At 40.0% G+C, this 26,312-nt stretch overlaps 2 protein-coding genes and 1 long non-coding RNA gene across 6 annotated transcripts in view; 2 read left to right on the top strand and 1 right to left on the bottom strand.

Annotated features, from left to right (window-relative positions):
- The window catches only part of tdrd9 (tudor domain containing 9), a 34,066-nt gene extending 33,085 nt beyond the window's left edge, over positions 1–981 (top strand). For both annotated transcript variants that reach the window (XM_044143567.1, XM_044143566.1), the window contains exon 35: positions 701–981. In XM_044143567.1, coding sequence (XP_043999502.1) covers positions 701–799 — 99 coding nt within the window. In that variant the 3' untranslated portion in view covers positions 800–981. The remainder of the gene's footprint in view (positions 1–700) is intronic.
- Positions 982–1,183: 202 nt separating this feature from the next.
- Positions 1,184–26,312, bottom strand: part of rtn1a (reticulon 1a) — a 29,641-nt gene continuing 4,512 nt past the window's right edge. The window contains exons 2-9 of one of the 3 annotated variants that reach the window (XM_044143570.1): positions 18,274–18,918; positions 16,335–16,994; positions 5,486–5,693; positions 5,268–5,406; positions 5,124–5,193; positions 3,357–3,403; positions 3,230–3,288; positions 1,184–2,014 (exon numbers count right to left, since the gene is read on the bottom strand). In XM_044143570.1, coding sequence (XP_043999505.1) covers positions 1,972–2,014; positions 3,230–3,288; positions 3,357–3,403; positions 5,124–5,193; positions 5,268–5,406; positions 5,486–5,693; positions 16,335–16,994; positions 18,274–18,918 — 1,871 coding nt within the window. In that variant the 3' untranslated portion in view covers positions 1,184–1,971. Of the gene's footprint in view, positions 2,015–3,229; positions 3,289–3,356; positions 3,404–5,123; positions 5,194–5,267; positions 5,407–5,485; positions 5,694–8,253; positions 8,390–12,238; positions 12,530–16,334; positions 16,995–18,273; positions 18,919–26,312 lie in introns of those variants that run through there. The other 2 variants (XM_044143571.1, XM_044143572.1) reach the window with 2 other exon arrangements.
- On the top strand, positions 1,965–24,821 carry LOC122846550. Its single transcript, XR_006373256.1, has 3 exons — positions 1,965–2,059; positions 9,828–9,904; positions 24,704–24,821. It is a non-coding gene; the product is annotated as an uncharacterized LOC122846550 (long non-coding RNA).

Here is a 26,312-nt window from a genome sequence, read left to right on the forward strand (position 1 = left end):
GGCTGGAATCAATGACTGTTTTAGCTATTGATTAATTTATCAGTTTATTCAGACAATCAATTATTCTGACACTTTATAGATTGCTCTGGCACTTAATCAATTATTCTGACATTTAATCAAAATATTTTGACTCTTAATTGCTTGTTCTGACGATTAATCGATTATTCTGACAATCAATTTTTCTGATGATTAATTTATAATTTTGACAATTAATCTGACAATCAATTATTCTCATAATCAAAAAGTCTGCTGATCAATTATTTTCACAATCACTTATTCCGACGATTAATCGATTATTCTGACCATTAATCGATTATTCTGACGATTAATCGATTATTCTGACGATTAATCAATTGATCAATAATTCTGACGATTAGTCTATTATTCCAACACTTAATCGATTATTCCGATGATTAATTGATTAGTTTGACATTTAATTGCTTGTTCTGACACTTAATGAATTATTTAGAAAGTTGGTTCTTTTTGTGATTAATTGATCATTTTAGACGAATAATCAATTATTCTGATGATTAATTGGATAAAATTAAATGGTATTCTACTGATTTTTCATTCATAAAAGTACATTAAAAGATGTACTTTAACAATTGATTCATCCTGATTAGTTGCTCCAGCCCTGCTGCTGCTGTTGCTGCTGCTGCGGTTCTGATCCGTTGTCTTACAGCTTGTCCTTGACCTGCAGGTCGACCCGTCTCTCAGAATGGACATTGCAGAACGAGGAAGTGGAGAAGCCCGAGGTGTTCTCTTCCAGCTCCATTCACCCATTTTGCTCAATCGTTAAACAAACCGATACGGATCATAATGAGCGTCTGTTTTAGATGTGAACCTGATATTTTTACGTTCAGATAAGACTTTTAGTGGCTCTGTGTTTTATTTATACAGCAGGAGTTTCCTGTTTACCTCAAAGAGCTGTTTTAAGTTGATGCCGATTTTGTTGCAGTAAAAATAGTTGTTTGCAACAGATGAGTCCTGTCAGTCTTTATTTCAAACAGGCTCATTGTGACCCCTGACTCCAGTTAAATATGCCCATGCAGCACTCTGCTGTGTGTCAGTGCCAGAATGCAGAGCTCCGTATTTATAGCTCACCAAACCAAGACTCAAGATGAGAGCTTCACCAGAGACTCCTTCAAGCTGGTAGGAAGAACCAGTGAGGTGGGTGAGGAGGTGTTACATCAAGGTACATTTATTTGTTCATTATTCCTGTAATTAAATACATACTGTAAGTGCAAATAGTTAGAGTCCAGGGTCTAAAGAACTACAGAGTATAGCTAAACGAAATACAAAGTTGGACAGTTATTCAAACAAGCTTAATGTCACCTTGTCTTCATACTTGTACAACAGTACCTAACGTGAGCGCGTGTGTTGTTCCTTATGATTATTACAAAGAGCAAAACCCCTACGATTACCACATCTAACACGCATATCGTAAATTATCTTGTGCTTGGAAACACCGAAAGGAAATTATTATTATTTATATATCATATTGACGTACTGAGAAAAGCCCCGACTGCTAACTCAGAGACATGAAGCAGAATTTAACACTGGCAGCGGAGGAAGTCTGTGGGCTTTCAGCCTCTTGGGGCCAAACCATTACAAGTTGTGGTTAAACACTGCAAAGCAAAAATGTAGCGTGATTTCAAAACTGCACAAAAGATATCAAATATTATTTACCCAAGGCTCGACTTCATGCACTTCATAATAAGCAACACAAACAGGTTCTTTTTTTGTCTTTGAGTTGTGTAGTTGTCTACCTAGAAGCAGGATTATACACGTACTGTGACTGTGTGTTAGTGTTGGACTGCTATAGACAGGGTGAAGGCTTCTCCAGTGGATGCTTTAGAGAACACCAAGATGACAAAGCACTACGCCCCACAGATGATGATCGGGCCCTTCAGCCGGGAGCCCGACTCGGAGCTGGACCGGACCGTCAGCTTCAAGGTGACACGGACAGGATTACTCCTCCTTCCTCTTGGCTCCGGGGATCTTCGCCTGGATCCTGGACAGAAAGATTCGGTGCGTCGTTTTCAGGAAAAAGCTTGAGGTAAGATTTTGTTTTAAGGAGTAAAATCTCATACATACTCAATGTTTGGTTAAGAAGATGAATAAAGTTGAACTGCTGCTAATTTTGGTCTCCAAAATTAAGTTTGGAGATTCTAAAAAGTATCTAATTTGATTCGCTTTTGGGTGTTTTCACACCTGATAGTTCTGTAGACTTGGTTCAGTTGGAAACCAAAGTTGAAACATTTGTTACATTTTCAGCTGCTGCTGGTTTGCTTTCACACTGCACTGAGTCAAACGAACCAAACCTTTTGAAACACCTGTTCCCCTCCTGGCCTGTGGGGGCGCTGCAATGAGAACTACTGAAGGAAACAACATGAAAATCTCTGAAGAATACGCAGAACACAACTTCTTTCTTCACAAAATATTAACAAAAATGGCGTGGTGTCAGATTTTTAGCAGTGGCAGGATTTCTCTTTTGTCTTTGGTAAAAGTGAAATCCTGTGTTTGGTTTGGTTGTATTTACCCAGAATGCCCTGCGAATGCATAGAGAAATGCTGATGAAGACCAAAACTGTGAACTCTGGTCCAGCTACAAACTAAGTGAATTCTGGTGCTTCGAAAGCAGGAAGTACACTGCAGCCCAGGGAATTCTGGGAAATGCATCCGAAGCAAACAGGCTAATCTAACATTGGAGGGAGAAATGGCTTGTGTTCTTTTACCAATGGCAAAAGAGAAATGCTACAACCTCAAAATTCTGATGCCACTCCATTTCTGTTTACATTTTGTGAAGAAGGAAGTTGAACTCAGAGTCTTCTCTGGAGGTTTTTGTTGTTTCCTCTGGTGCAGCGCCACCACAGGCGAGGAGGGGAACAAGTTTTCAAAAGGTTTGTTTTTTTTTTGACACAGTTCAGTGTGGAAGCGAAATGCACCAGCTTAAAATTTAACAAATGTTACAACTTTGGTTCCCAATCAAAATGAATCTCCTGGACTATCAGGTGCAAAAACACTCTTAATCCCATGAAACATGTAAACAATTTAACATTTTAAATATTAAAACACAGAAAGATGATCATGAGGTTCTTGTTGCAAAGGAGTAAAACCTTATTTTAATTTGAACAAAAAGTTCTTCTCTAATCTTACGTCAGTCCAATTTAAACCCAACAAAGCAATATAGTCGTAAATAAATAAAAATCAGCATTGCATTTACTCACTTCCCCACCACAGAGTTGACCTGGGTCCGTATTAGTCCCACGTATTGATCAATCTGCGCCTATAAACAGACAGATCTGTTAAAGGTTTTTCCAAACCGGGAATGAACCGAGATGTTTCTGCTCTTACCTGATGTTTCTCATAAACCACAGGCAAAGTGAACATGGACACCACAGCTGTAGAGGAATATAAGGAGGAACAGTTAATACAGAAAAAGCCCATCACATTTTACCCAAATTAAAAAGTTAGAAGAAACTCTATATACAGTGGTACAGTTTTGTTTTGTTTTTTTATTGTAAACAGACTGGATTTAAAATAAAAAACACTAAAGACTTGCTTATGGTTCAAGCAGAGATTCTGAATTTTTTTTATTCAAAACTCAACTTTCTGGTCTCAGCCTTTCATGTTTCAAGAAAAACATAAAAATAGTAATAAATTTAAGATTGAAACTTGTATGTGCTTCCTTTAAAACACTAAATTATATATAAAATTATGGGGCGTGCTGCGGTGGCGTAGGGGATAGCACGACCCACATTTGGAGGCCTTCAGTCCTCGACGTGGCCGTCGCGGGTTCGATTCCCGGACCCGAACAACATTTTCCGCATGTCTTCCCCCTTTCCTGTCAGCCTGCTGTCATATAAGGGACACTAGAGCCCATAAAAAGACCCCCTGGAGGGGACGGAAATAAAAGTATATAATATTTTGTCCTTAAAATGTCTTAAACTGAAAAATGTAAGTTGGCCTTTAATATTATTCCCAGGTCTTAAATTTAGTCTCGACATGAATATTTAATCTTGTATATTCAGTGTAATATTTTACTTTTCTGTCAGGCAGAATAATCTTAATTCCATTCTCGCTTGAGGCTACCGCTAACTAGCTGCTAACACACCCCTGCTAGCTCGTTAGCTTTTTTGCGTCTATCAGGGATAAATTTATCACCAGTTGGCTGAAAGACGTTCAAACATTTTTCTGTGACATCGGTCTTACGTTTTATTCATAGTGGTCTTGGTGAAACCTGCAGGAACTTTATGGCAAATAAGAAACAAAGAAGGAAAGATTGAGTGGAAGGAAGAAAATCGCAATGAGGAAGAGAGGAAAGTGGGAAGAAGGAATAAGAAACAATGAGGAAGGACTTGAGAAAAAAGGAAGGATTGAAGGTCATGGCAAGAGGAAGAAGGATAAAAGGACAAAGGAATGATGTAAGGAGATAAAAGGATACAAGTAAGGAAGCACACAAGGAGGGAAGGAAGGACAAATAAGTGATGCAGATCATTAAAGGAAGGAGTGCTGGAAGACGGAAAGATGGAAATTAAACGAACCTGAGAGAAAAGTGATAAAACCAAGCAAAAAGAAAGTGGAATAAAGGATACAAGGAAAGGAGTTGTTAATTCTTTATCCGATCGATCACAAAAATAGTCGATTTATCAATTAATTGTCAGAATAGTCAACAGCTCAATCGATTGATTGTTGGAATAATCGATTACTTAAATAATCGTTAGTTGCAGCCCTACACAGAAGTAAAGAGACAACATTTAGACAATGGGATAAAGAATAAAGTCTGGAAATCTAAATATTTTCCAAACTGCTTTCTTTTTCCAGACTTATCCAAACCTGGAAATACCTCAAACTAATCCCATAATTTACCAAACTGCTCAGTAGATCAGTTTATAGTTTGGTGTTAAACAGAAATCACCTCTTGAAGGAACTATCGTCAGGTTCCCTGTACAATGTCAATAGAGGCATGAGAGAGAAACCCGGTTTTTAGAGTGGATTTTGTCCTGATTAATCTAAAGTGAGTGTAATTTTGCAGAAAAGTCTGACTAAGTGGCTTAAACTAAACAAATGAAAGACATCATCATGCGAGTCATCATCAGTGCATCAGAAAGATGATCTCACCTAGGATGAGCAGCGTCAGGCCATTGAAGAGTGCACCCACATAGGTCAGCAGCCACATCAGAACTGCAAACTAAACACATCCATCTTTAAGCAAACATTTCATCTCAACAGCAATAAAATGAAAAGCAATGACAGCGTTCAAACCTTCAAAGAATCCACCAGATCCTGAACGAGGAACAGCCTGCGGAGCTCCTTCATGCAGGTGTTGCTGTACAGCAGGATCTTATCGGCGTATTTACTGATCTGGTCCTGAGACAGAGCGATCTCCATCTCCAGATAAGCCCTGGAAACAAAATCATAAAATATCTTTTTAGCCTCTGTGGAATCAAAACGACTCCCAGGCCGGCGATCGGACCCCTCACTTGAAAGGATGCCCCTCATCGGTCTTCTGCACAGCCTGCAGCACAGACTTGTAGATCCTGAAGCTGATGGAGGCGGAGAGCGCCGCCAGAGCCAGGTAGGCTCCGACACTGACCACGCTGAACTGGGTCAGGGAGAACAGGAGCAGCAGGGCGCTGCTGAACACGGCGCCGGACTGCTTCACGTTCCTCCAGTAGAGGAGGTCGATTGCTGAGGAGGAAGCACACATTAAGGAGGTCAGTCAGGATCCACAACCACAAATTACCGGGAATGAGCCTTTTAAACGGGTGGGCTCCGCTGTGAGCTGCACAGATCATATTTGGGTCAAACCACTGGAAGCCGTTGATAACCCAGCATCCTCAGGGAGCTGCAGCTTAACCCAGCTTCAACAAGATGGCGCAAAGGTTTCATTCATTTCTACAGGCTGCTCACGCATCCTTAAAGGGTCTCAAATTCAAATCCAAAATTACGTGACCTGTTCCTTGGACAGGTCCTGATAGGTCTAGCGGCGATACAAAACACGATCAATACATTTTTTGATCATGAGATTTTAGTCTGGTGAGTTCTGCCTGAGCTGTTTTAGGGCGTCTTGTCTCTTTAAATATAAATAAGCTGCTGCTGGCCACGCCCACCAACTCAACGCTTACACTCAGACATGAAGATGGCTGCAACAAATGTGCAGTTTTACAACCATACATATTTGAAAAGCAGAAGTGGCGCCTCCTGCACAACCAAAAGGAATGTAGTGGGTTTTATTTCCTCTTGTAATATTCTTCATTTTCTTTTCATCGACTTATTTTATTATCTTTTTTGTGCAGCCCTTTGGTGCAGTTTTGAACCTGTTTTTAAAGTGCAACATTGACATTGGATGGTAAGTCAACAACAGAACTGTTCTCTTTTCCAGCAGCCATTGTACAGTCCATAAAGCGGTAAAACCAGCTGACCAAACATGCTGTAGTTCATGTTGGGTTGCTAAGTAAAAACACAATGCACGTTGATTGTGACCCAACAATTGGGAAGGTTCTGATATGGCCCATTTTTCAGACACCCAAAAACAATAACTTATTAGCAAAACAATGGAAAGATGTTTTTAGAAGCAGCTGAAACCCAAATGGAAGTACAAATGTGCAAAATATGTCTTTTGCATAATAGGTCCCCTTTAAATTTATTAAAATATATACATAAATTGATCTTAAGTATATTGATCACAGGTTGTGGGATGAGTATTTAATCATATATTCTATGTAGTTTATTTTTCTCGTGAGACTTTTCTGTCAGGCAATAGATCGAGTCACCCTTGGACATCTTCATTGTGTTCTGTGACGCTAACCGCTAACTAGCTGCTAGCTCTTTAGTATCTGTCATGGATAAATGCAAATTTATCGCCAGTTCTGTGGATATACAGGTCTTAAATTCCCCGGGTGGCGATCTTAAAAAGTCTTAAACGCGAATTGATGAAACCTACAGAAATCCTATTGTGGCACATAAGAAACAAGAATGGAAAGATGAGGAACAAAAGAAGGGGGAAAGGAAGGAAGAGAAAGAAGAGAGGAAATAGAGAGAAGAATAGAATTTTATTTCCTTGAACTTTTCGCCAACATTCAGACATCTTCATTGTGTTCTGTGGCTAACTGCTAACGTACCATAGCTAGCTTCTTTTGCATCTATCGTCTAAAGCCGATTTGTCACCAGTTGGATGGAAAGTTCATACATTAATTTGTAAATATAGATCTTTAAAATCTATTTGTAATGGTCATAAAATGTTCTAAGTTTGAGTCGGTGAAACCTTGGCTAATTGTTAATCAGCCTCTGCAGGAAATGATTACTGGCTGTAACCTGCTGAGATGGATTCATGTCGGTATGTTGGTTGGATTCTGGATCACCTGGTCTGGTCTCATGCATACATACGCAGACATGCAACGATCGCTTTGCTGCTCCCAGGACTGTTGATGATTAACCTGCAGGTCTGGGAAGCAGCAGCAGAAATAGCAGCACAATCAGCAGATCGTTGATAACGGCTCGCCTCGACCCGGAGCCACAACGGTCCGCAGTGAGGGAGGACGAGGCATCAACGCCACCGCTTCGCTTTTTAAAGACGGACAGACACAATGTGGCGTCTGCAGGCCGGTGTTCTTCCTACGGTGCCATCTTTGGGTGCTGGGGCCTGAAATTCAAAGCTACTGCCAAAGATGAAGAAGAAGATGTAATAACAGAGGATTAGCTCAGTGTAGCGTTACAGCTTCTGTCAATCCAGGCCTGATTCAGTTCAACCAGGGTTCACAATGCGTCCTTTGGCAAGCCAGGGAGCGGCGCCAACTTCTTCTGAAGTTTAATATCAGAGATGAACGAAGGTTTGCTGCTTCTGCCTCCTGGGTGTCTCTCTGCTTGCCTTCATGTCCGCTCTAATTTTAGCTGAAGAGCTGTGAGCAGCATAGTGATGACGGCCATCTTTACTCTCCGCTAAAAGGCGTCTGTGGAAGCCAGAAAGGCTGGCTGGAGCTGCACGGTAACACGGCTCTCTCCGGGTTTTAAATAATCTGCTGCGGCACGTGAAGCGATCCAATGGACAGCTGAGCCATTCAGCAACAACTGCTGCTGCACATGCACCTCTGACCAACTGGGCAGAGATCTGAATGGAGATGCTCTGTCACAGTCACACACAGGCACAGAGTAAATAATCACACACGCCGACATGAACGTGAACATTACCGACGCTGCAGGGAGAAACTCTGACTGAAAAGCTTTTTCTGTATCAGAAGTGAGTACTGACCTGCGGCTCCCATGGCTGAACAAGGAAAGAGGCAGCTGCTTTATTCACGGACAAAAGGAGAGCACTGGAGGGGGGAGGCGGCCCCCCCTGTACACGGCATGGGAGGGGCGCCAGCACCGCCAGCCAATCAGAATCCAGCTGAGCAGGAATGGGTGGAGGGGAGGAGGACGTGGACGGGGCGCGGCTGGTCCACAAACAGATCCCGACTCTGAGGTCTTCCACCAAAACTCAAGTCGCCGCTTGAAACCAACAACTGCACAGCTCCTGTCAAACTAGCAGGGGATCCGCCTGATGCAGTTACCATAGTAACCGTGCTCCATTTTTCTCCCCACCGAGAGATGAAGCGAGAGAGAGAGAGCGTTCCTCTGGGATTCATATCGCTCCGATCATGGAGAACCGGCCGCTCATCGTTCGGATCCAAACCCAAACAGCACAGAAACGCAGACGCTTCGATTTTAACACGCAGGACAAAAATCGTTCAACTGCGAGCAAATAGTTAAATAAAATGACCAAATTATTCTACAGTAGAACTAAATATAATGTCCTTAAAATGGTTTTCTGAGAAAATAACCCCAACCTGTACATTATTCAGACCAAAACCTCGTATTTTAATCGTCTTGTTGGTAATAGAGCTGAAATGATTAATTGTTATGTATCGATTAATTGTTTAATTGGTAAGAGATTAATCGTTATGTAGAGCTAACATGCAAAAAAGGACAATTTCTGAAGGAAGAACACACTAAGATCTGTAAGTAAGCCAAAACTGTACAAAAATAAATACAGTACATTTTGCATTTACTATTAAAAATCTCCTGTTGGCACCTTTTTCTATCCAGTTATGTTTTAATTGATACAATAATCAATATATCGGCCCTACACTGTATTAAGTCAAACAGGAAGGGCTGAGTTATTTTTTTATCTGGAGATGCATCCTTTTCTACAAATGATTGAACGTACACATACATTTTAGGTAATAAAATGTTTATTATTTTAAAAAAGGAATTGAATGGCTTATTTGCATCTTTTAATGTATTTTTACTATTCTATACAAAAGGCTTAAGTGGCTAAATGAAAAATTAGCAAAATGTGCCAATTTTAACCCAATTAATTGGATAAAATAACCAATTTACTAAAATAATTGTTAGCTAGAACCCTACATTTAACTCTAGTTTAACACTCTTATTGTAATCATTCAAAGCTAGATATCATATCATTTTTTCCCAGATTATTCTTCTGTCTAGTCTTATATGTTTTGACTGTTTGTTTATAAAGGCCCTATGCAGAGCTGTAACCATTAATTTTGTTGTACTGCTGACAGTGTAACGACAAAAAGTCTGATTTGCTCTTAAAATGGGCAAAACTTAAAGATTTTCTGATAAAATAACCCAAACTCGTCTATCACTCAAACCAAGACCTCACATTATATTCATATAGATCAACTGTTGGATTTCCAGACTTGAATTTCCCTGAGAGCTTCTCTTTAATCCAGAGAACCAGAAGGAAATATGGGATAAAATCCCTCCAGCTGGAGTGTGTAAATAACTAAATTATTCTGAACGTCATTTAATCTGCAGGAAGTCACCGAAAGTCGTCTTGATCAGAAGAATGAGGAGTTAAAGTCTGACGCAGGAGGCAGAACCAGAGCGGCCTGGTGAGTTCAACTCTCACTCTGAGCCAAAACCAGATCAAACCGTTAACAGATCCGACAATAATATCATCTCCTTCCCCGGTTCTGTAGTGAAAGTAGTTTAGCCTGACCTAATTAAACCACCAAACGACATCACTGTGGCCTCAAACGAGCCAGACGGAGAGAAGGCATGAAAAAACACTGGGACCGCCTCATCTGAGCAGAGATGTTTCTGAATTTATAGTCGGAGGCTTTTTGCTTTAAAGGTGACCCGTTACGCTTCCTTTAACAGGTTGGGATGGGTCTATGGCCTAAACAAATCATTTTCATTACACTTTTTGCTCAAACTCATTCACAGATAATGAGATTTTAGTCTTTATTCCTTTCAGCATTAGCTGTTTTAAAGCGTCTTGTCACTTTAAATCCAAATTAGTAGCTGCTGGCCACACCCCCCCCCAAGTCATCATTTATACTTTGAAAAGCATTAGTAGAACCTCCTGCACAGCCAAAGACAATGCAGCAAGAGGCTTATGAATAATAAGTCAACAACAAAACACTTGTCTCTTCCAGCAGCCATTGTACAGAGCATACAGCAGTAAAACCATCTGACCAAACGTGCTGGAGCTCTGCTTGGGTTGCTAGGTAACAGGACTGGGTTCAGCTGGGGTTGCTAGGTAACAGAGTGCAACTAGGAATGGGAACAGAAACATGAACTTTCATCCATTAAACATCCAGATGTTGTTTTTTTTTAAGCGCTTGAGTTTTCAGAAGCAGCAGAGATTAAATTGAAAGTATAAAATGTGAAAAATGTGAATTTTCCATAATGGGTTGAGTATCATTGTAAGCAATGATACTTAGTGTCATTGCACTGTAAGTAATCCCCTTTGAGATTATAATCCCCTTTAAGATTTGATGCTACAAAGAAAATATTCAGCTGAAAGTTTTCAACATTTCTAGTTTTTGACATGAAGATGTAAACCTCCAGGGTTTGTTTTCCTGTTTAATTTCTTTAAAAAAGACATAAATAATAAATAAATGCATTAAAAAGCAGTAATCCTTGAGCTGGTTGCAGTATTAACATTAAAGCTCTTTCCCTTTGGGTTTGTTATGAAATGGAAATACTACTTAAAAAATTATTACATGTTACTTATTTGATTTACTTTTAGTGGCAGCGGATTCATTTCTATTGGTTCACAGTAAAAGCATTCAGTTCATGTTTTATATTAAATTATTAAATATTGTGAAACACTGTCATACAAGCCAATTAGTGCTTAGAGAAACAGATATTTTGTATCTGAAAACTACTACATTTGTTATTTTTCCTTTCAGCTTAGTTATAAAATGGAAATACCAGTAAATAAATAAATGATTAAATGTTATACATGTGATTGAATATCAGTTGCATTGTGTTAGATTGTGTCTTGAATAAATACTGTGAAGCTGCTTTTATTTACATAATTGGGATATAAATGTTATTTTCTGTCTTTTAAGTGATTAATTTAAAGAAAATGTTAGGAATGAGTTATAATGTGTGCTGCAGCCTGATTTAAACAGTGTTTTTGTGCATAAAGGATGAGGATTGTGGTTATTGGACGTATTCATCTGACTCGGCCCGTTCGTGTATTGATGCTGAATCAGTCATGTGCTCAGCAGGAAGGATGTCTAAACAAAAACCCTGCAGCTTTAAAAATGACTCTGCGTGATTCAGAGGGAGAAGAACATAAATCGAATCGATTCTTCTTCGCTCCCATCAGCATTTACTTGGTGCGTCTTTACATGGGGAGGTTTCACCTTTAGGGGTCGTTAACTCTTGAAATAACTCGACGGCATGAAGCCAGAATGAGCCGCCGCTGTAGCACAATGAATGCGTTATTCTGAGCTGGGCTCAACACTGTGCTGAAAGCGCCGCCATTTTCTCTCCGTTTGGCGGAAACGTTCCCCCGCCGGACGCTCTGCGGGCCGCCGTGGTGGCCTAGGATATGGGGCTGATGTAATCAGGATGGGTGTGGCCTGATTACCATGGAGACGGTCTATCAGCACCATCCGACGGTCTGGCACTCGATTCGCCCCCCCCAAAGCAAAGAGAAAAAATGGGAGCATATGAAAACGGCCGCCCAGCGCAGCGGGGAGGGTGTCAACAATCGGTACCAGCATGCACCCAAACCAGATGGAGCGATTTTCCACCGCCGCCTTTGTTTCCTCTGGGTGCAGATACGAACTAAGGGTGTGTCCCATGCAAAAATAAAGGAGCAAAACGTCACTATTAGAAGCCGAACGCGTGCATGCATGAAACGGAGCGTCTGTCCGCCTGGAGGCGACATGCAAACCGGCTGTAAAAACACAGAAACGCGTCAGTACCCTGGCCCTTCCAGCTGCTCCACGAGCACTCCTTCTTCGTCATGTCTGCAGTAGCCTGCATGCTGCTGGTCCCTCCGTCGCTTTGTCTCTTCGCGCTTTCCTCTTCGGCGGGAGCAGCTCAGTCGGTCATCCCACGGAGAGGCATGAATGGTGGGAAGGGTGCGGTGAGAGAGAGGCTGAGGACGGGAGGGAGGGAGGAGAGGTTTCCAAGGTGCTGCCGACTCTCGGAGCACAAAGACTGATGCTGTGGAGCGCCACGTACGTGTGTGTCGGTGTGTTTGTGGAGGAGAGGGAGGGAGGAGCAGCAGGGGATAGAGAGGGAGGGGGGGCACGTCGTAAACAGCACAGCATCGAATCTGCTGCAGCAAACCGTCCATGCAATGATTTAAAGCCCGGGGGGAAGAGGGTGGCTGCGGTGGACGCTCTTTTGTCTCATAAAGAAATGTTTCAGTTAAAAAAGCCACCATGTCATCCTCAGTTTCTAACACTGGCACACCAACACATTCCTCCATGTTGAGGAGGCTCATTCATTCTGAAACTGCAGATTATTTTAGGAATCAGTTACTGTGACGATTAATCGATTAAAAAAAATAAAACTGGCACATTTTGGAGATTTTTCATTTAACCACTTGTCTTTTAGTCTTTACAGTATTAAAAATAACTAAGAACTTCAAATAATTGTATTAAAGATTTAAATTCCTGTATTACCAATACCCCTCATGACTTTTAGGGTTACAACAAGCGATAATTTTAGACGATTAATCAGTTAATCGGATAAAAACACTGGCACATTTAGCAGATTTTTCATTTAGTTGTGTGCCTTTTTTTATTTATTGGAAGTAACTATTACAAATAAATTTCAGTTTTTAAAGATTTATAAAAGCCTATATTAGCAATATAGGCCTGGTAATAGTTATATCCCTAATTTTTAGGGACACAACAAACGATAATTTTGGGCGATTAATCGATTAATCGGGTAAAAAAACTGGTACATTTTGCAGTTTTTTTCATTTAACTTCTAAAGTCAATTAAAAAAAATTATAAATAAATATTCTAATAAACTAAATTATTTTACAAAGATCTAAAAGCCAATATTGCCAGTGACCCAAGTATTTTTTAGGGTTGTAACTAACAATCATGTTAGTTGGCAATTAATAATCGTATAAAAATAAAAAGTCCCATTCTACAGATTTTTCATTTTACCTCTAAATCCCTGTTGACACAATACTAGAAATACATTTTCTCATAAACAAACTTGTTCTTTAAAAAAACCAAAAGCCTGTTTGACCAGTGCCTCACATATTTGTAAATCCATCCAGCATAATTTTTAGTGTTGAAACTAGAGATTATTGAGGTTGGAAATTAATCGATTCATCTGATTTTTTTAAAAATATACACAATGTACAGATGTTTTAACATCATTCCTTTTGTTTACATGTGTTTATTTGTAGCAAATAATTCATCTGGAGCTAAAAAATACTTCTAACGTGAAAAAAGCCCTTTCTGCTGCAGTTTACTTCAATAGTTACAGGATAATATGTTGATTATTTTTTGGATTTATCGATTAATTATTGAATAAGGAGTTCTAGGTAGAACATATATGCAGATAAAGGTAGGTTTTTTGTGTTTGTATATTATTGTACTGTTTTGTCTGAATTACTGTTATGTTCTGTCATCAAATGGCCTTTTTTGAGTCTGTACACTCCAGTTAACAATTAATCAATTACTAAATAAGTTCATGATTATTTCAGTAATCAATTCATCACAATTACTCTGACTGACCATCCCTAATTTGCGGCGTCTTTATTGGTGTATCGCAACATTTCCCACATGCTCTGAAAGCTGAAAAAGCCTCCTGACAGTCTGCTGTCACATGGCTCAGCAGACTGATGGAAACATGTTTCATAAAGAGAGCAGCAACATGGCAAACATCCAGATCTCTTATTTATATAAAGATTACAGCTGCTATAAATTCCCCCTCCTTTTTTCATTATGTCTCGGTTGTAATGCAGGCGCAGATCTTAATAATTCATGTTAAAGACGGAACATTTCTGCACGCCGCTCAGCTGTGTTTGTGCTTCTCCTCCTCGGAGCACGTTTGGATTGCAATTGGAGCGCTGAAAAGCAAAAGCAAAAGACAGGAAGTAGCTAAGATATTAGCGGCATCCCGGTTTGCTTTAACACTCGTTTCAGAGTGAATCGATGCCGTTTTCGAGGTCCAGTCCTCCCCTCCCCTGCAGACTGCCACACCTCACACCTTCTGCTTTCTGCAGCCTCATTTGCCTCCATGCCAACACCAACCAGGAGCGAAGGCAACGGCTCACACTGAGCATGCTCCAACCTCTCACTGTTGCTATAGCAGCTGGTGGGGAAGTGCTCTGACCAAAGGCATAAATATCTGATGATCTTCAACAAAGCTGTGCTGCTCCCTCTAGTGGTGCAGGAATTAATTGACATGACCTGTTTTTTTTGTATGTGTGTGATTCCAGAACCTTCTTTCAGTTTGATCGAAACAAAACGGGACTGCACGACCGTTCATTCATGCAAAATTCATAAGTGTTTACATGCAAACCTACATTATGTTTGATTAGAGGCAGAAAAATGTCTGAACAGTCGGATTTGAAGGGAAGATGCAACAGAAAACTGACCCAGTTTTAACATCAAATAATTATGGAGTCAGAACGTCAATATTAAAACACCAGTACCTGCTCATCTTTTTAATAATAATAAGGTAAAACATGCAAATAGAAGCATTATCCCAGTAGGGCTGTACAATGTGGACTTTAAGTTTTATCACAATATTTTGTGTTTTTATTGTAACAGTAAAACTAGTGGCTGTAAGAACTACTTATTCTTAGTTTTTAAGGTAACCGTCTGACTGTCACATCAATTATAACCCCGTTAATACAAATAATGCTCTTGTAAGCTTCTTTACGACACTGGTCACATGATTTGTATCACTAGACTATAACTGTATTTTCAAACTCATTTGTATTTATTGATGCTTTAATTTAACAAAAATAGTACAAACTTACCAATCAGGACATTTCTGATGTGTTGTAAACATTATTAGTTAGAATTTAAATAGAAATTCTTACAATAAATGATAAACTATTGAATAAATTCCCACCTCTAGAGGAGGGTTTTATTTTTCCCCTTATGTTCCACCAGGGGGCAGCATATGTGAACCGAGCACAGCAGCAGCGTTTCCATCCAAGTATTTTTATATTTCAGAAGTCACAGTTTATACACTGCAAAAACACAAAGGATTTTAGTCCAGTTTCTAGTAAAAATACCTGAAATAAGACAAAATTAATTTCTAGGAACTTTTTCAGCAAGATACAGGAGGTTTTTTCAAGTCTGTATTTCCTTAAAATTGAAGAAAATGTTTTAGTTTCACTGGCATTTTTATTTCACAGTGAAATGTCATGTTATAAGTGAAATATTATGATAGAACAATAACTTTGAAAAAAAATCCAAATTAAGGAATTATTGACTTAAAATAAGCTTCCATATCTTCCTGAAGAGTTGTAAGTTTTGTCTTATTCGATGTATATTAAGATATTTACACTGAAAACTAGATAAAAACTCTTATTTTTTATATTTTGCTACACTTGAAATGTCTTTTTTTAAGTAAAATAATTTATCAATCGAACTAGTATGTCTTTATCAATATTGAGGAATTATTTAAGCTCCTTTTTCTTGCTGAAAAGTTACTGAAAAGCTAGTTTTGACTTATTCCAGGTGTATGAAGATATTTCCAGTGAAAACTAGACTCCAAAAAACTCTTAATATTTTATGTTTCGGCAGTATAAGAACAGCCTTTTACAATTGTTTGTTTTTACTGCAAATATTTTGGTACACTTTAAATAAAATGCTTTAAGTGAAATAATCTGCCAGTGGAACTAAAACTTTTGTTCATCAGTATTAAGGAGTTATTGACTTAAAAGAAGCTCCGATGTCTTGCTGAAAAGTAACTTGTAAGTTAGTTTTGTCGTTTTAGACATTTGTGGTAGAAACTAGAGCAGAAGTCCTCGGTAAGATGTTGTGTTTTTGCAGTGTGCCTTTAAATTGAACTATAGATTTGAGCACCAACCTTTCTGCTTGCTGAATCCCTGCAGTAGCGCGGCGACAGCAGCTTTTCCCAACTCTCCCTTGCCCTGCTGGGGCGGCATGTCGCCCTGCTGGGGCTTTTCAGATCTCACCTCCGGCGGCACAGCGGCAGTCGGAGGCTTCGGCTTGCTGGGAGGATCCTCCTCTGCTCTGACGGGGCTCTTGGCCTTTTCGGCGGCCGGCGGCTGGACCGGCGCCACCTGAGGGTGACTGCGGAGAGGGCTGGCGGCGTAGACCAGAGGGGAGGGAGAGGTGGCTCCCTGCTTGGGGCCGCCGATGCCCTGCTCTCTCTTGGGGCTTTCCTCGGAGGCGGACTCGATGAGGAGGTCGCTGTCGAGCTCTGCTTCCCGCTCCTCCCTCAGGATGCTGTAGGCTGCAGGCCCGGCGGCGAGGCCCGGCCCAGCCTTGGCCATCGGGGCGTCGTCGAAGGGGTTGCTGGTCGCCTTGTTCTTCGGAGGCTCAGTAAATGGGTTGCTGCGCGGCTTGGGAGGCTCTTCGGAGACCAGCTCGATCTCTGAGTCTCCGGACTCGGCGCTGCTGCCCTCATGATCCCGGCTCCTGGGTTTTGGGCCCGCGTTGTTTCTGGAAGCTGCAGGCTTTCCGGATTCAACCTTGAACATGTCCTCAGATGAAAACTGTTTCCCTGTTCGCAGAGAAAGCATAATATAGATAGTAGAGCCTAGATTAGAAGCAGCAAACTATCAGTGCACTGATTGCAGATTACTGATTATTAAAAAGCCGATTCCAATGTCTTTGTCTGAAATGTTGCTAAATATTTTAAGAAAATGTGATTGTTGTGGCAGATGTTTAGACTTTTACTGAGGTAGATAAGATCGATTAAAATTGGCTTCACATGTAAATATCGGCCGATCACCAATCTCCCAAAATGAAGAAAATTGGTGCACCGTGCAGAAAAGTTTTCACATTCTATTTTTAAGACTTTTAAGGCCTCTTTGAATGGAGTTTAAAGTATTTCACAACAAAAAAACAAAACATTTATTGCATATAAATAAATTATACGGTTTGGAAACAGAAGTGATTCAACAGCAAATAAGGTTGTCAGCCAGCTAACTGCCGATAAATTTCTAACTTCCCCATAGTGGCCGTAAAAACGCTAGCTAGCTACCAAAGGGTTATTAGCAGCTAGCTACCGGTCGTTTAATATTCTTAACCAACTTTTACGTTACCTACTATGCTTTCTTTAACAGATTAGATAGTTCTGTGATGATACAAAACATGTTCATTCTTTAGACAAAAAAATTACTTTTCAGTCTGCTCAGTCCAAATAAGCTTCAGCTGGCCCCGCCCCCAAACTCAACGTTTACACTCGCACGTGAAAATGGCTGCAAACGGATGGGCAATTATAGAACCATATATCATTGAAAAGCAGAAGTGGATCCTCCTGGACAACCATCACGAAAGCAGAAAACAGTTTCTTTATGGTAAATCAACAAGAAAACGCTTGTCTTTTCCAGCAGCCATTGTGCAGCACATACAGTTGTAAAACCAGCTGACCAAACGTTCTGGTGCTCCTCTTGGGTTGGTAGGTAATGGAGAGAGAGCCCATGAATTATGACGCAACAATCAGCTCCTTTTCCAGGCAAACAGTTTGGGGTTTGTTGTTCTTTTAATGCTTTGGCTCTTTTTTTAGAAGCTGTTGAGACCAAAAGGGAAGTGTAAAAATGTGTAAAAAGTGAATTTTCATTCCTGTATTATGTTTGGAAGGGCAATTTTGTTTTTTTGAGTCTTGATAATTCATATTGTTTTGGTTGTTTATTTATTGTTATTTAGTGTTAAGTTTATTTGAGAGCACATTATCATTACATTGTTAGAAAATGGACGATAAATTGTTTATGGTGCTATTTTATCGTCCGGTGAAGTTTATTTTGTCAGCACTAAGAGGGATTCTGCTCTGCACCTACTTGTTGGTGAGGCGTTGGGCGTGGAGGCGGGGCTGTCGTCCTCTGGCTCTGACAGGGTTACCGTGGGAACGCCCTGCTGACCCACGCTCAGGACGTTTTCTCGCTCCGACACACTGACCGACGGGGGCAGCTGCTGCGGCTCGGCTCTAGACGACCCGGTCAGGGTGATCTTCACCGGGCTGGCCGTCTGCGGGGTGCCGCCCAGGTTCCGGTAGGAGTGGTAGTCGTTCAGCTCCTCATCGGACGGATCCTCCACGTAGGGGAAGGAGTGGGAGCCGAGCGCCGGACCCAGATTCTCCTCCTCCTCCTCATCTTCCTCGTCTCCTCCGGGGTTGTTATCGATGTACCTTCCCACCAGGTCGAGGTCAGCGGAGGCCCGGCCGCCTTGGCGCTCCTCCCCATGGCTGATATCCATGTAGTTGTAGGATTCTGTCTTGTCGGAGCCCAGCAGGGACTTCGGGGTGTCGTCGGGTAAATTGGAAGCGGTTTTGGAGCTGAAGCTGTAGGCGTCGCCGGTGAAGTCGCCCAGGGCGTTGGAGGGCTTCAGGTCGTCCGGCAGGTAGGAGGCCTGATTGGACATCAGCGAGGTGTACACGTCGCCGTTGTCATTCATGGGTTTCCTAAACAGGCCAGACATGGGATCACCTGCAGAAACGGGCAGAGGGAGTCAGGAGAAGAATCCGAAAACCACAAAATCCTACCAAGTATCTTTGGTTCAGTCTCTAGTGAAAATATCTTGGGCAAAACTAATTTATAAGTAACTTTTCAGGAAGTAATATGAGCTGTTTAAGATAATAACAAGACATATTGTACTTCCTTCAACATTTTGGGATAGGTCTGTGGTCTGTAGAAAATATATTAAACTTTTTGCACAAAATCATTCTTAAGATTTTAGTTTGCTCAGTTCTGCCCATTCTGAGCAGTTTTAGGGCCTCCTGTCACTTTAAATCCTAATACTTACTGCTGGTGACGCCGCGCAACTCAACGTTTACACTCGCACATATAAATGACTGCAAACAGATTTGCAATCATACAGCCGTACATATTTGACAAGCAAAACTGGAGCCTTCTGCACACCAACAAGAATCCAGCAAGTGGTCTCTGGATGATGAGTCGACAACAAAACACTTTGTCTTTTCCAGCAGAGCATACAGAGGTAAACATGCTGGAGCTCAGCTTGGGTTGCTAGGTAACGGACTCTGCTAAGGTTGCTAGGTAACGGGCATTGCCTGCTGATTTGTGATGTTACATTCCAGAGGCTTTTGAAACGGCTTATTTTCCAGACACCAAAAAACATTAACCTAATGCCAAAAAAGGCCAGTCTCTTTTTTTTTTTTTTTTTTTTTGAGTGCTTGAACTGTTTGTAAATCAAAATGGAAGCAAAAAAAAACATGCAAAAAGTGAATTTTACATAATAGATCCACCTTTTATATTGATAAATGGGTTCTAGTTCCACATGCTGATTATTTCACTTATAACAAGTCATTTCCCCTAGTTATAATTTAAATAATCAGCCAGTACTTATTCACCAATATGAAGCAATTGTTGACGTAAAGCTCCTTTATCTTGCTGAAACGTTACTTTTAAGTTTTGCCTACTGAGACATTTGAACTAGAAACTAAACTGAAAATAATTGGTAAGATTTAGTGTTTCTGCAGTTTTCTCTGGGTCGAAGCAGACAGAGTCCGATTAAAAAAACCGTTCAGTGAAACAAAGATGTGCTTCAGCTGCTGTTGCTGCAGCCTGACTGACAGGCTGGGACTCGGTCACACTGCGTGTCTGGTTGTGGGCTCGCTCACACAGCGGCCGCTTGTGCCCAATAATAGACAAAGGAGGATTGTTTGGACCCCCAAAAAGACACATCTGAACACAACTGCAGTCTGTCCCAAAAGCAGCCAGTGAAGGACTGCCGGTAGCAGAACCCCGGAGCGCTGCTTCATTTCAGAGCCCTGAAGGAAACAGGAAACAGGGTGTTGTTTTGTGTTGCATCACCTGCGTTTCCCATGTAGTCAGACACATTCTTACACTGCAAAAACACAAAATGTTGCCAAGTATCTTTGGTTTCTAGTGAAAATATCCTAGTACACTTGAAATGAGACAAAACTGTCAAGTTTATGTAAGTTAGTCCCTAATATTGATGAAAAATTACTGGTTCAATTTGCAAATAACTTTTAGAACGAGACTTTTTCCCAGAAGTGGAATAATCTGCCAATTATACTTGCACTTTTTCATTAGTATTAAGAATTTATTTATTCAAAATAAGCCTCTACATCCTGCTGAAAAGCTACTTTAGAGTTAGTTTATCTCATTTCAAGTGTACTAAGATATTTGCACTAGAAACTAGACCAAAGGTACCTGGTGAGGTTTTTGTTTTTGCAGTGGTCAGTTAAACTGCAGACAGGAAGTGAAGCTCAGATTTCCATCTTGGAGTAAATCAAGTCAGCATAAATATTAGTTAAAACTGAGCGACTGGATTCCAGTTTGCTGTTTACGAGTCAAACACGAAGTGAGCCCTCTGCTTCCTCAGGCCAGCGGCTGCTGCTATAAATAGGCCGGTTCTCCTGCTGGGCTGGATGTGGGGTTCTGGTGGGGCTGAGAGTGAAAACGGAGGGTCGGCTGTGGAGGACGCAGAGTGATGGACAGGAGACCAAACGAGTCAGGACGTCCCGTCCTTTCGTTAGCTTCCTTTCTAAAGAGCCCCACCGCCCTTCGCTTCCCTTCTGCTGCTTCCTCCGTCATTAACAATACATCAGAACCAAGGCGTAAACACGCCACGCCCGGGTCGGGGCTCAACAGGAGGCGAAACGGGCTGGAACACTTTGAAGGGAGAAAATCTACAGCATCTCCATCTGCAACCCGTGAGCTGCTCGTCTAGTTAAAGTCATAGACACTAGGAGGCGCTAAAGCCCCGACCCATTTTCCTCTGAATTAAAAAACTAAAATAAATTATATATATATATATGTGCAGAAAAGTGCTCTTTTGAAATCTTTGTATATAAAAGTCTATGTTACCAATGCCACATTTTTGTAAATAATTATTAGGGCTGCAACTAACAATTATTTTTTTATCAATTAATCGAATATTCTGATGATTAACTGGATAAAAAATTGGTAAATTCTACTGATTTTTTTATCTAAGCCATTTCTATATTATATAAGAAATGCATTAAGGGATGCCTATAAACAAACCAATTCATTTTTAAATAAGAATTAATTAAATTAATTGATAATTATTTAAATAATTGATTAATCACGATTAATCATTTTAGTCTTAGTCATTTAGTTGTCGGTTCTTGGGAATTGTAGTTACTCTCATTAATCTTAACTCTATAAGAATAATTTCTCATATATTTTACATTCATATCATAGATTTTTCTGTGCTGCTATAAATTTTACGTCACAAGGTGCCCATTTTTGCCCCACTTGAGCTCTTTCCCCCCAAAATGCACCTCTGATCCTCTTATTCTCATCAGTCACCGCCCTGGCAGCAGCAGCATCATCATTGATTGTCTGTATATTTAAGTGCCGTGCAGCAGGAAGCACTCAGAGCCGGTACACGCTCAAAGACAGGTGACCTCTGGGAACGGCTCATAATCCGATTGACCACAGGCGGACACCCCTCCACCCACTTCTCATCAAACCTTTCCACGCTGCAGCGCGATAAACATCCCAGCAGTTGCGTAAGGTCGCTCCAGCAGCTTAAAGCCTGCAGATATGTCACTAATGAACGCTTCAGTTGGACAAACTTGTTGCATATCGGGGGCATTTAGGTTCCCAAAAGGCTGAGATGAATGCTTTAGTGCAGTCGGATGGAATCAGGCTTGACAACGGGGGAATTGTGTTGTGATGCTGCGGCCGCTGAAGGGACGTGGCGGCTAGATAAATATGTCCTGGTGGAGGGGAAGTCCTTTTGTTGTCCTCTGCATGCAGTGCAGCTCTGAGGGTAATGCAGAGCGACAGGCTGTGCAAGGCCAAAGCAGAGGCTCCCAATTATCAGCCAACTGACTAAAAACAAGGCAGCCCAGACGATGCATGAAGGGCTGGAGCTCCAAAACAGGAAGGACTTACCAGGAAGAATTGGTCTGCAGCTAGCTGTTAGCTTACTAATCAATTATCCTCATGATTAATCGATTAATCAGATTTAAAAGTTTGCACATTCTATAGATTTTTAAAGACTTTTATTACAATTCAGAACTAAGCGACACTGGAAAAATAAAATTACGAGAATAAAGTTGAAATGATGAGAATCAAGTCGTAGGATTATGAAAATAGTAAAATGCTTTTCTTGTAATATTCTGACTTCTCAAACATATTATGACTTTATTCTCATTATCTCGAGTTTATTCTGGTAATGTTACGACTTTATTGTTATATCTTGACTTAATTCCATAAATATTATGACTATTGTTGTAATATCACTAGTTGATATTGATTATTTCAATAACTGATTAATCGCGATTAATCGTTTCAGCCTTAATGAAGAGCCTGAAGTACAAACTGTTAGATATGAGCAGATTCAAAAAGAGATTTGAGCCGTTTTCTTCTCTTACGCTTACATCAGAGTCCAGTAAGCGTTCGGCCATGTTTTCCCAGAAGCATATGTGACTCTGCGTCTCGGTAGCGAACACGTTACTCCGTCCGGGGCCCTATCAGCTGTGGTGTTATCTTTCAGGAGTCTTCTTTCACAGTATGACCTTGTGGAAAACAATCCATCCAGACACTCGCTGGGCTCTTCTTTCACAGCCATCTGTGATGGTACATCATAATGTTTCTGCTGTTCTTCCAGAAGAGTTGAATGTGTGTTGAAGAAGCAAATATTTCTACATTCTGAATGGACGGTGTAACAGGAAGCAGAGCTTCTGTAAAGTATTTATTCTGTTTTAATTTAGGGATGCAACGAGTGATTACTTTAGTCATTGATTAATTGTTTGATTATTCTAACAATTGATTAATCGGATACAATTTTTTACACATTTTCCAGATTTTTTATTAAACCACTTGAGCCTTTTTTATACAATATTATCATTTCCATTTCTTTGATAAAAACATTTTATTGCTTTAAAAGCATTTTCGTAGTGAATCCTTTAGTGAATTCGAACCAGGTGAAGCTAAAACTTCACCACTTAAGGAGTTTTGGTTACAACATATTTAAAGACAGAGGAGTTTTTCAAATTTTAAATTCAAAATGTGTATTTATTTTGTTCAGTTTTGGCTTCATTGCTGCTCCAAATATGTTTTTCAGCATATAATCTTTTTTTTAGTCCAATTAATGATTCAATTACTAAATTAGTTGATTAATAGTCAATTAATCATGATTAATCTTTTCTATCCTGGTTTAATTTTGTATGAACAGAGCTATTTACGGCTACTCCGCATCTGATTATAACATCAGGGACAAATACGAGGCTCTTTTTGTCTAACATGTTTCTGACCATCAAGCAAATTGTGATCTTAAAGATTTTAAAGGAGTTTTTAACTTAAGGAAAATTATGTAATATAAACAAAACTGCCACTATAAAAAATTAATAAATTATAAATTTTTTTAAACTAAATTTAGTTGCACTAGTTGACCAACCTGATTACTGTTGGATCTGCAGACTCAAGACATCATGAGTCAGTCCCTCCAGGATTTCATGATTGTTTATTTATTCATTTGCAATAAAAGTTGCTGATTTTGTGGTGCTAATTTAAGAATATCTACAATGAGTTTTGCGATATTTTTTCCTCACTAAACTCTTCCCAAAATCTAAATAAAAAATATGTAGAAGCAGCACAATTAATTATAACGGCACAAAAAAATATTTATTGCTGTAGAAATGTTGCACAGTTGGTAAACACCATATTTCATTAGATTTTTTAAATGTGTACTGACTTTTTAAAAGTAATATCTTTAAATAAAAAGCGGCACAGGTGACCTGTCCGGGGTGTACCCCGCCTCTCCAGGTAACGTTTTTTAGAACGTTAGCTGGAGATCGGCACCAGCACCTTTCCCAACCCCACTAGGGACAAGGGTGTTAGAAAATGCATGGATGGATGGATAATAGCGACACAAACAATTTTTTTTGTTGCACTAACATTTGAGACCAACTTTGTTTAATTCGAAGAAGGGAAAGGCCGACTTCACTCAAGTCCCAGAAAGTTTTGCTGATGCCAAACTCTAGTTTTTATATGAAGAATAAACCTTAAAAACTTTTGATTTGGTTCTTGAATACCAGAGTTGATTAACACAGGGACCTGACGCAGAAAAATTGAGAGGAAATTTCAGAAAAATCAGGAGAAATTGGGGTTTTCTCCAGAAGATGAATGCATAAGAATCAGCAGGAACGTCCTGAACGTCTTCTTTTTTAGTTTAAGAAAGACCCAATAAAACCACTTAAACTCTTTTCTGTTCTGTACTCGTTATTAATGCATTGATTGCTCCACTTTACAGCCTGAAGACGCGAGGAGCACAAAAGGGCGACTTTTTACGCTGGAACAAAACTTCAAGCAGAGGTCGATAACGCAGCCGAGAGATTCAGGTGCTCTGCTGCATCGATTCAACAAAACAGGGACACGCAATTACGATGTCCTGCATGAAAGCCATGCAGGACAAATGTTTTTCTCCACCAGCTTTTGTTAAAGATGAATCAGACGGAGAAAAATAAATAAATCAAAGCTAATCTAAAGCTGAATTTATGTGCTTTATTCTGTATTGATTGTGTTTTTTCTGGCTTGGAGAGGCTTTATGAATGAACAAAGAGAATAGGGGGAGGATCTAGACTGTCTGCAGATGTGTTTTCTGGGTCAGAACCGCATATTAAATGCGACTTTAAACCTACATTTCAGCAGAGATTAGGAGGATAGATGGAGGGTGGTGGAGTTTACTCTTGCGCAGAAACGGTCTGATATTTCTGCTGCTGAAAGTAGCTGTTCTGTAATCCCAGGAGGAGTTTGTTAGTAGTCTGCTCAGGGATTACAGAGACCTCAGAGCTCTGAAGAGTTGGACGTAAACATGGCATCAAGTTTCAGATAATGGCTTTTAAGGAGGTTATGTGGGATAAATGCATGAGATCAGATATATTTAAATTTCTTTTACTCATATCTGGATGATACGGTGCCACAGAGCATTTTAAACTTCACTGCAAATGTGCAAATAAATTTGGTGGTTATTCAGCTAATACATATATTAAAATTTGTATATATGTATTATATATACCACAATCAAAAAATAATTTTGAATGTGGTATTTCCATTACATAAGAAATACAGTTAAAATCATATGAATAACTTCATTAATGTGATAAGTTTCAAAAAATCTTCCTCATGCCACTTTCTGTTGTCTTCTTTATCGTTTCCTGAGGTAGTAATATTCGCTTGTTGATCTCATGACCTGTGATGAGAAAAAGGTATTTCCATTGCAGATTAGCGCAATACACTAATTTTGATACAGCTGAAAAACCACAAATCATCAGTGTAAAATGCTTTTATTAAAAAATGGGATTTACTTTTTATTTTTCCCTGAAATTTACAAGCAAATTTCCATTGCGCAATTTTGCAGTGAATGGAAGTGCAGCTAAGGTCTTGTACAGTGATGGGTAGTAACTAGTTTCATTTGCATTATTGAAAAAAATTGTTTTACTGCAATGTACTTTTTACCTTACTTGAGTAATATTAAGTATAGCTGCAGAATGTGCCGAATTTTTTTATCTGATTAATTGGTTAATGATCAGAATAATTGATTACCAAAATAATCGTCAGTTGCAGTGTCACATAGGCTACGTTCACACTTATTTCTCAATTCTGATTTCGTTCACACTTCCAAATATATACGACTTGAACTGCAAAGGGCATGAAAGTGCCCCCGCATGCGCAGTAGAGGGCGCATTAGCGTCACACATAGAGAGCGTGCTCAGTGTTTGCTAAAGTAAACACGGATGCTAACGGTGTAGCATATCTTATGATTTTGAAGTTGTTGTCTAACCGGAGCCAGCATATTAACAACTTACTCCTCGTTACTGTCCGCCATGGTTGTTGTTTTTCTCCCCGCTTGCGCGTATCAG

The sequence above is a fragment of the Gambusia affinis genome, linkage group LG16 (assembly GCF_019740435.1).
Source record: "Gambusia affinis linkage group LG16, SWU_Gaff_1.0, whole genome shotgun sequence".
Taxonomy (NCBI): Eukaryota; Metazoa; Chordata; class Actinopteri; order Cyprinodontiformes; family Poeciliidae; genus Gambusia; species Gambusia affinis.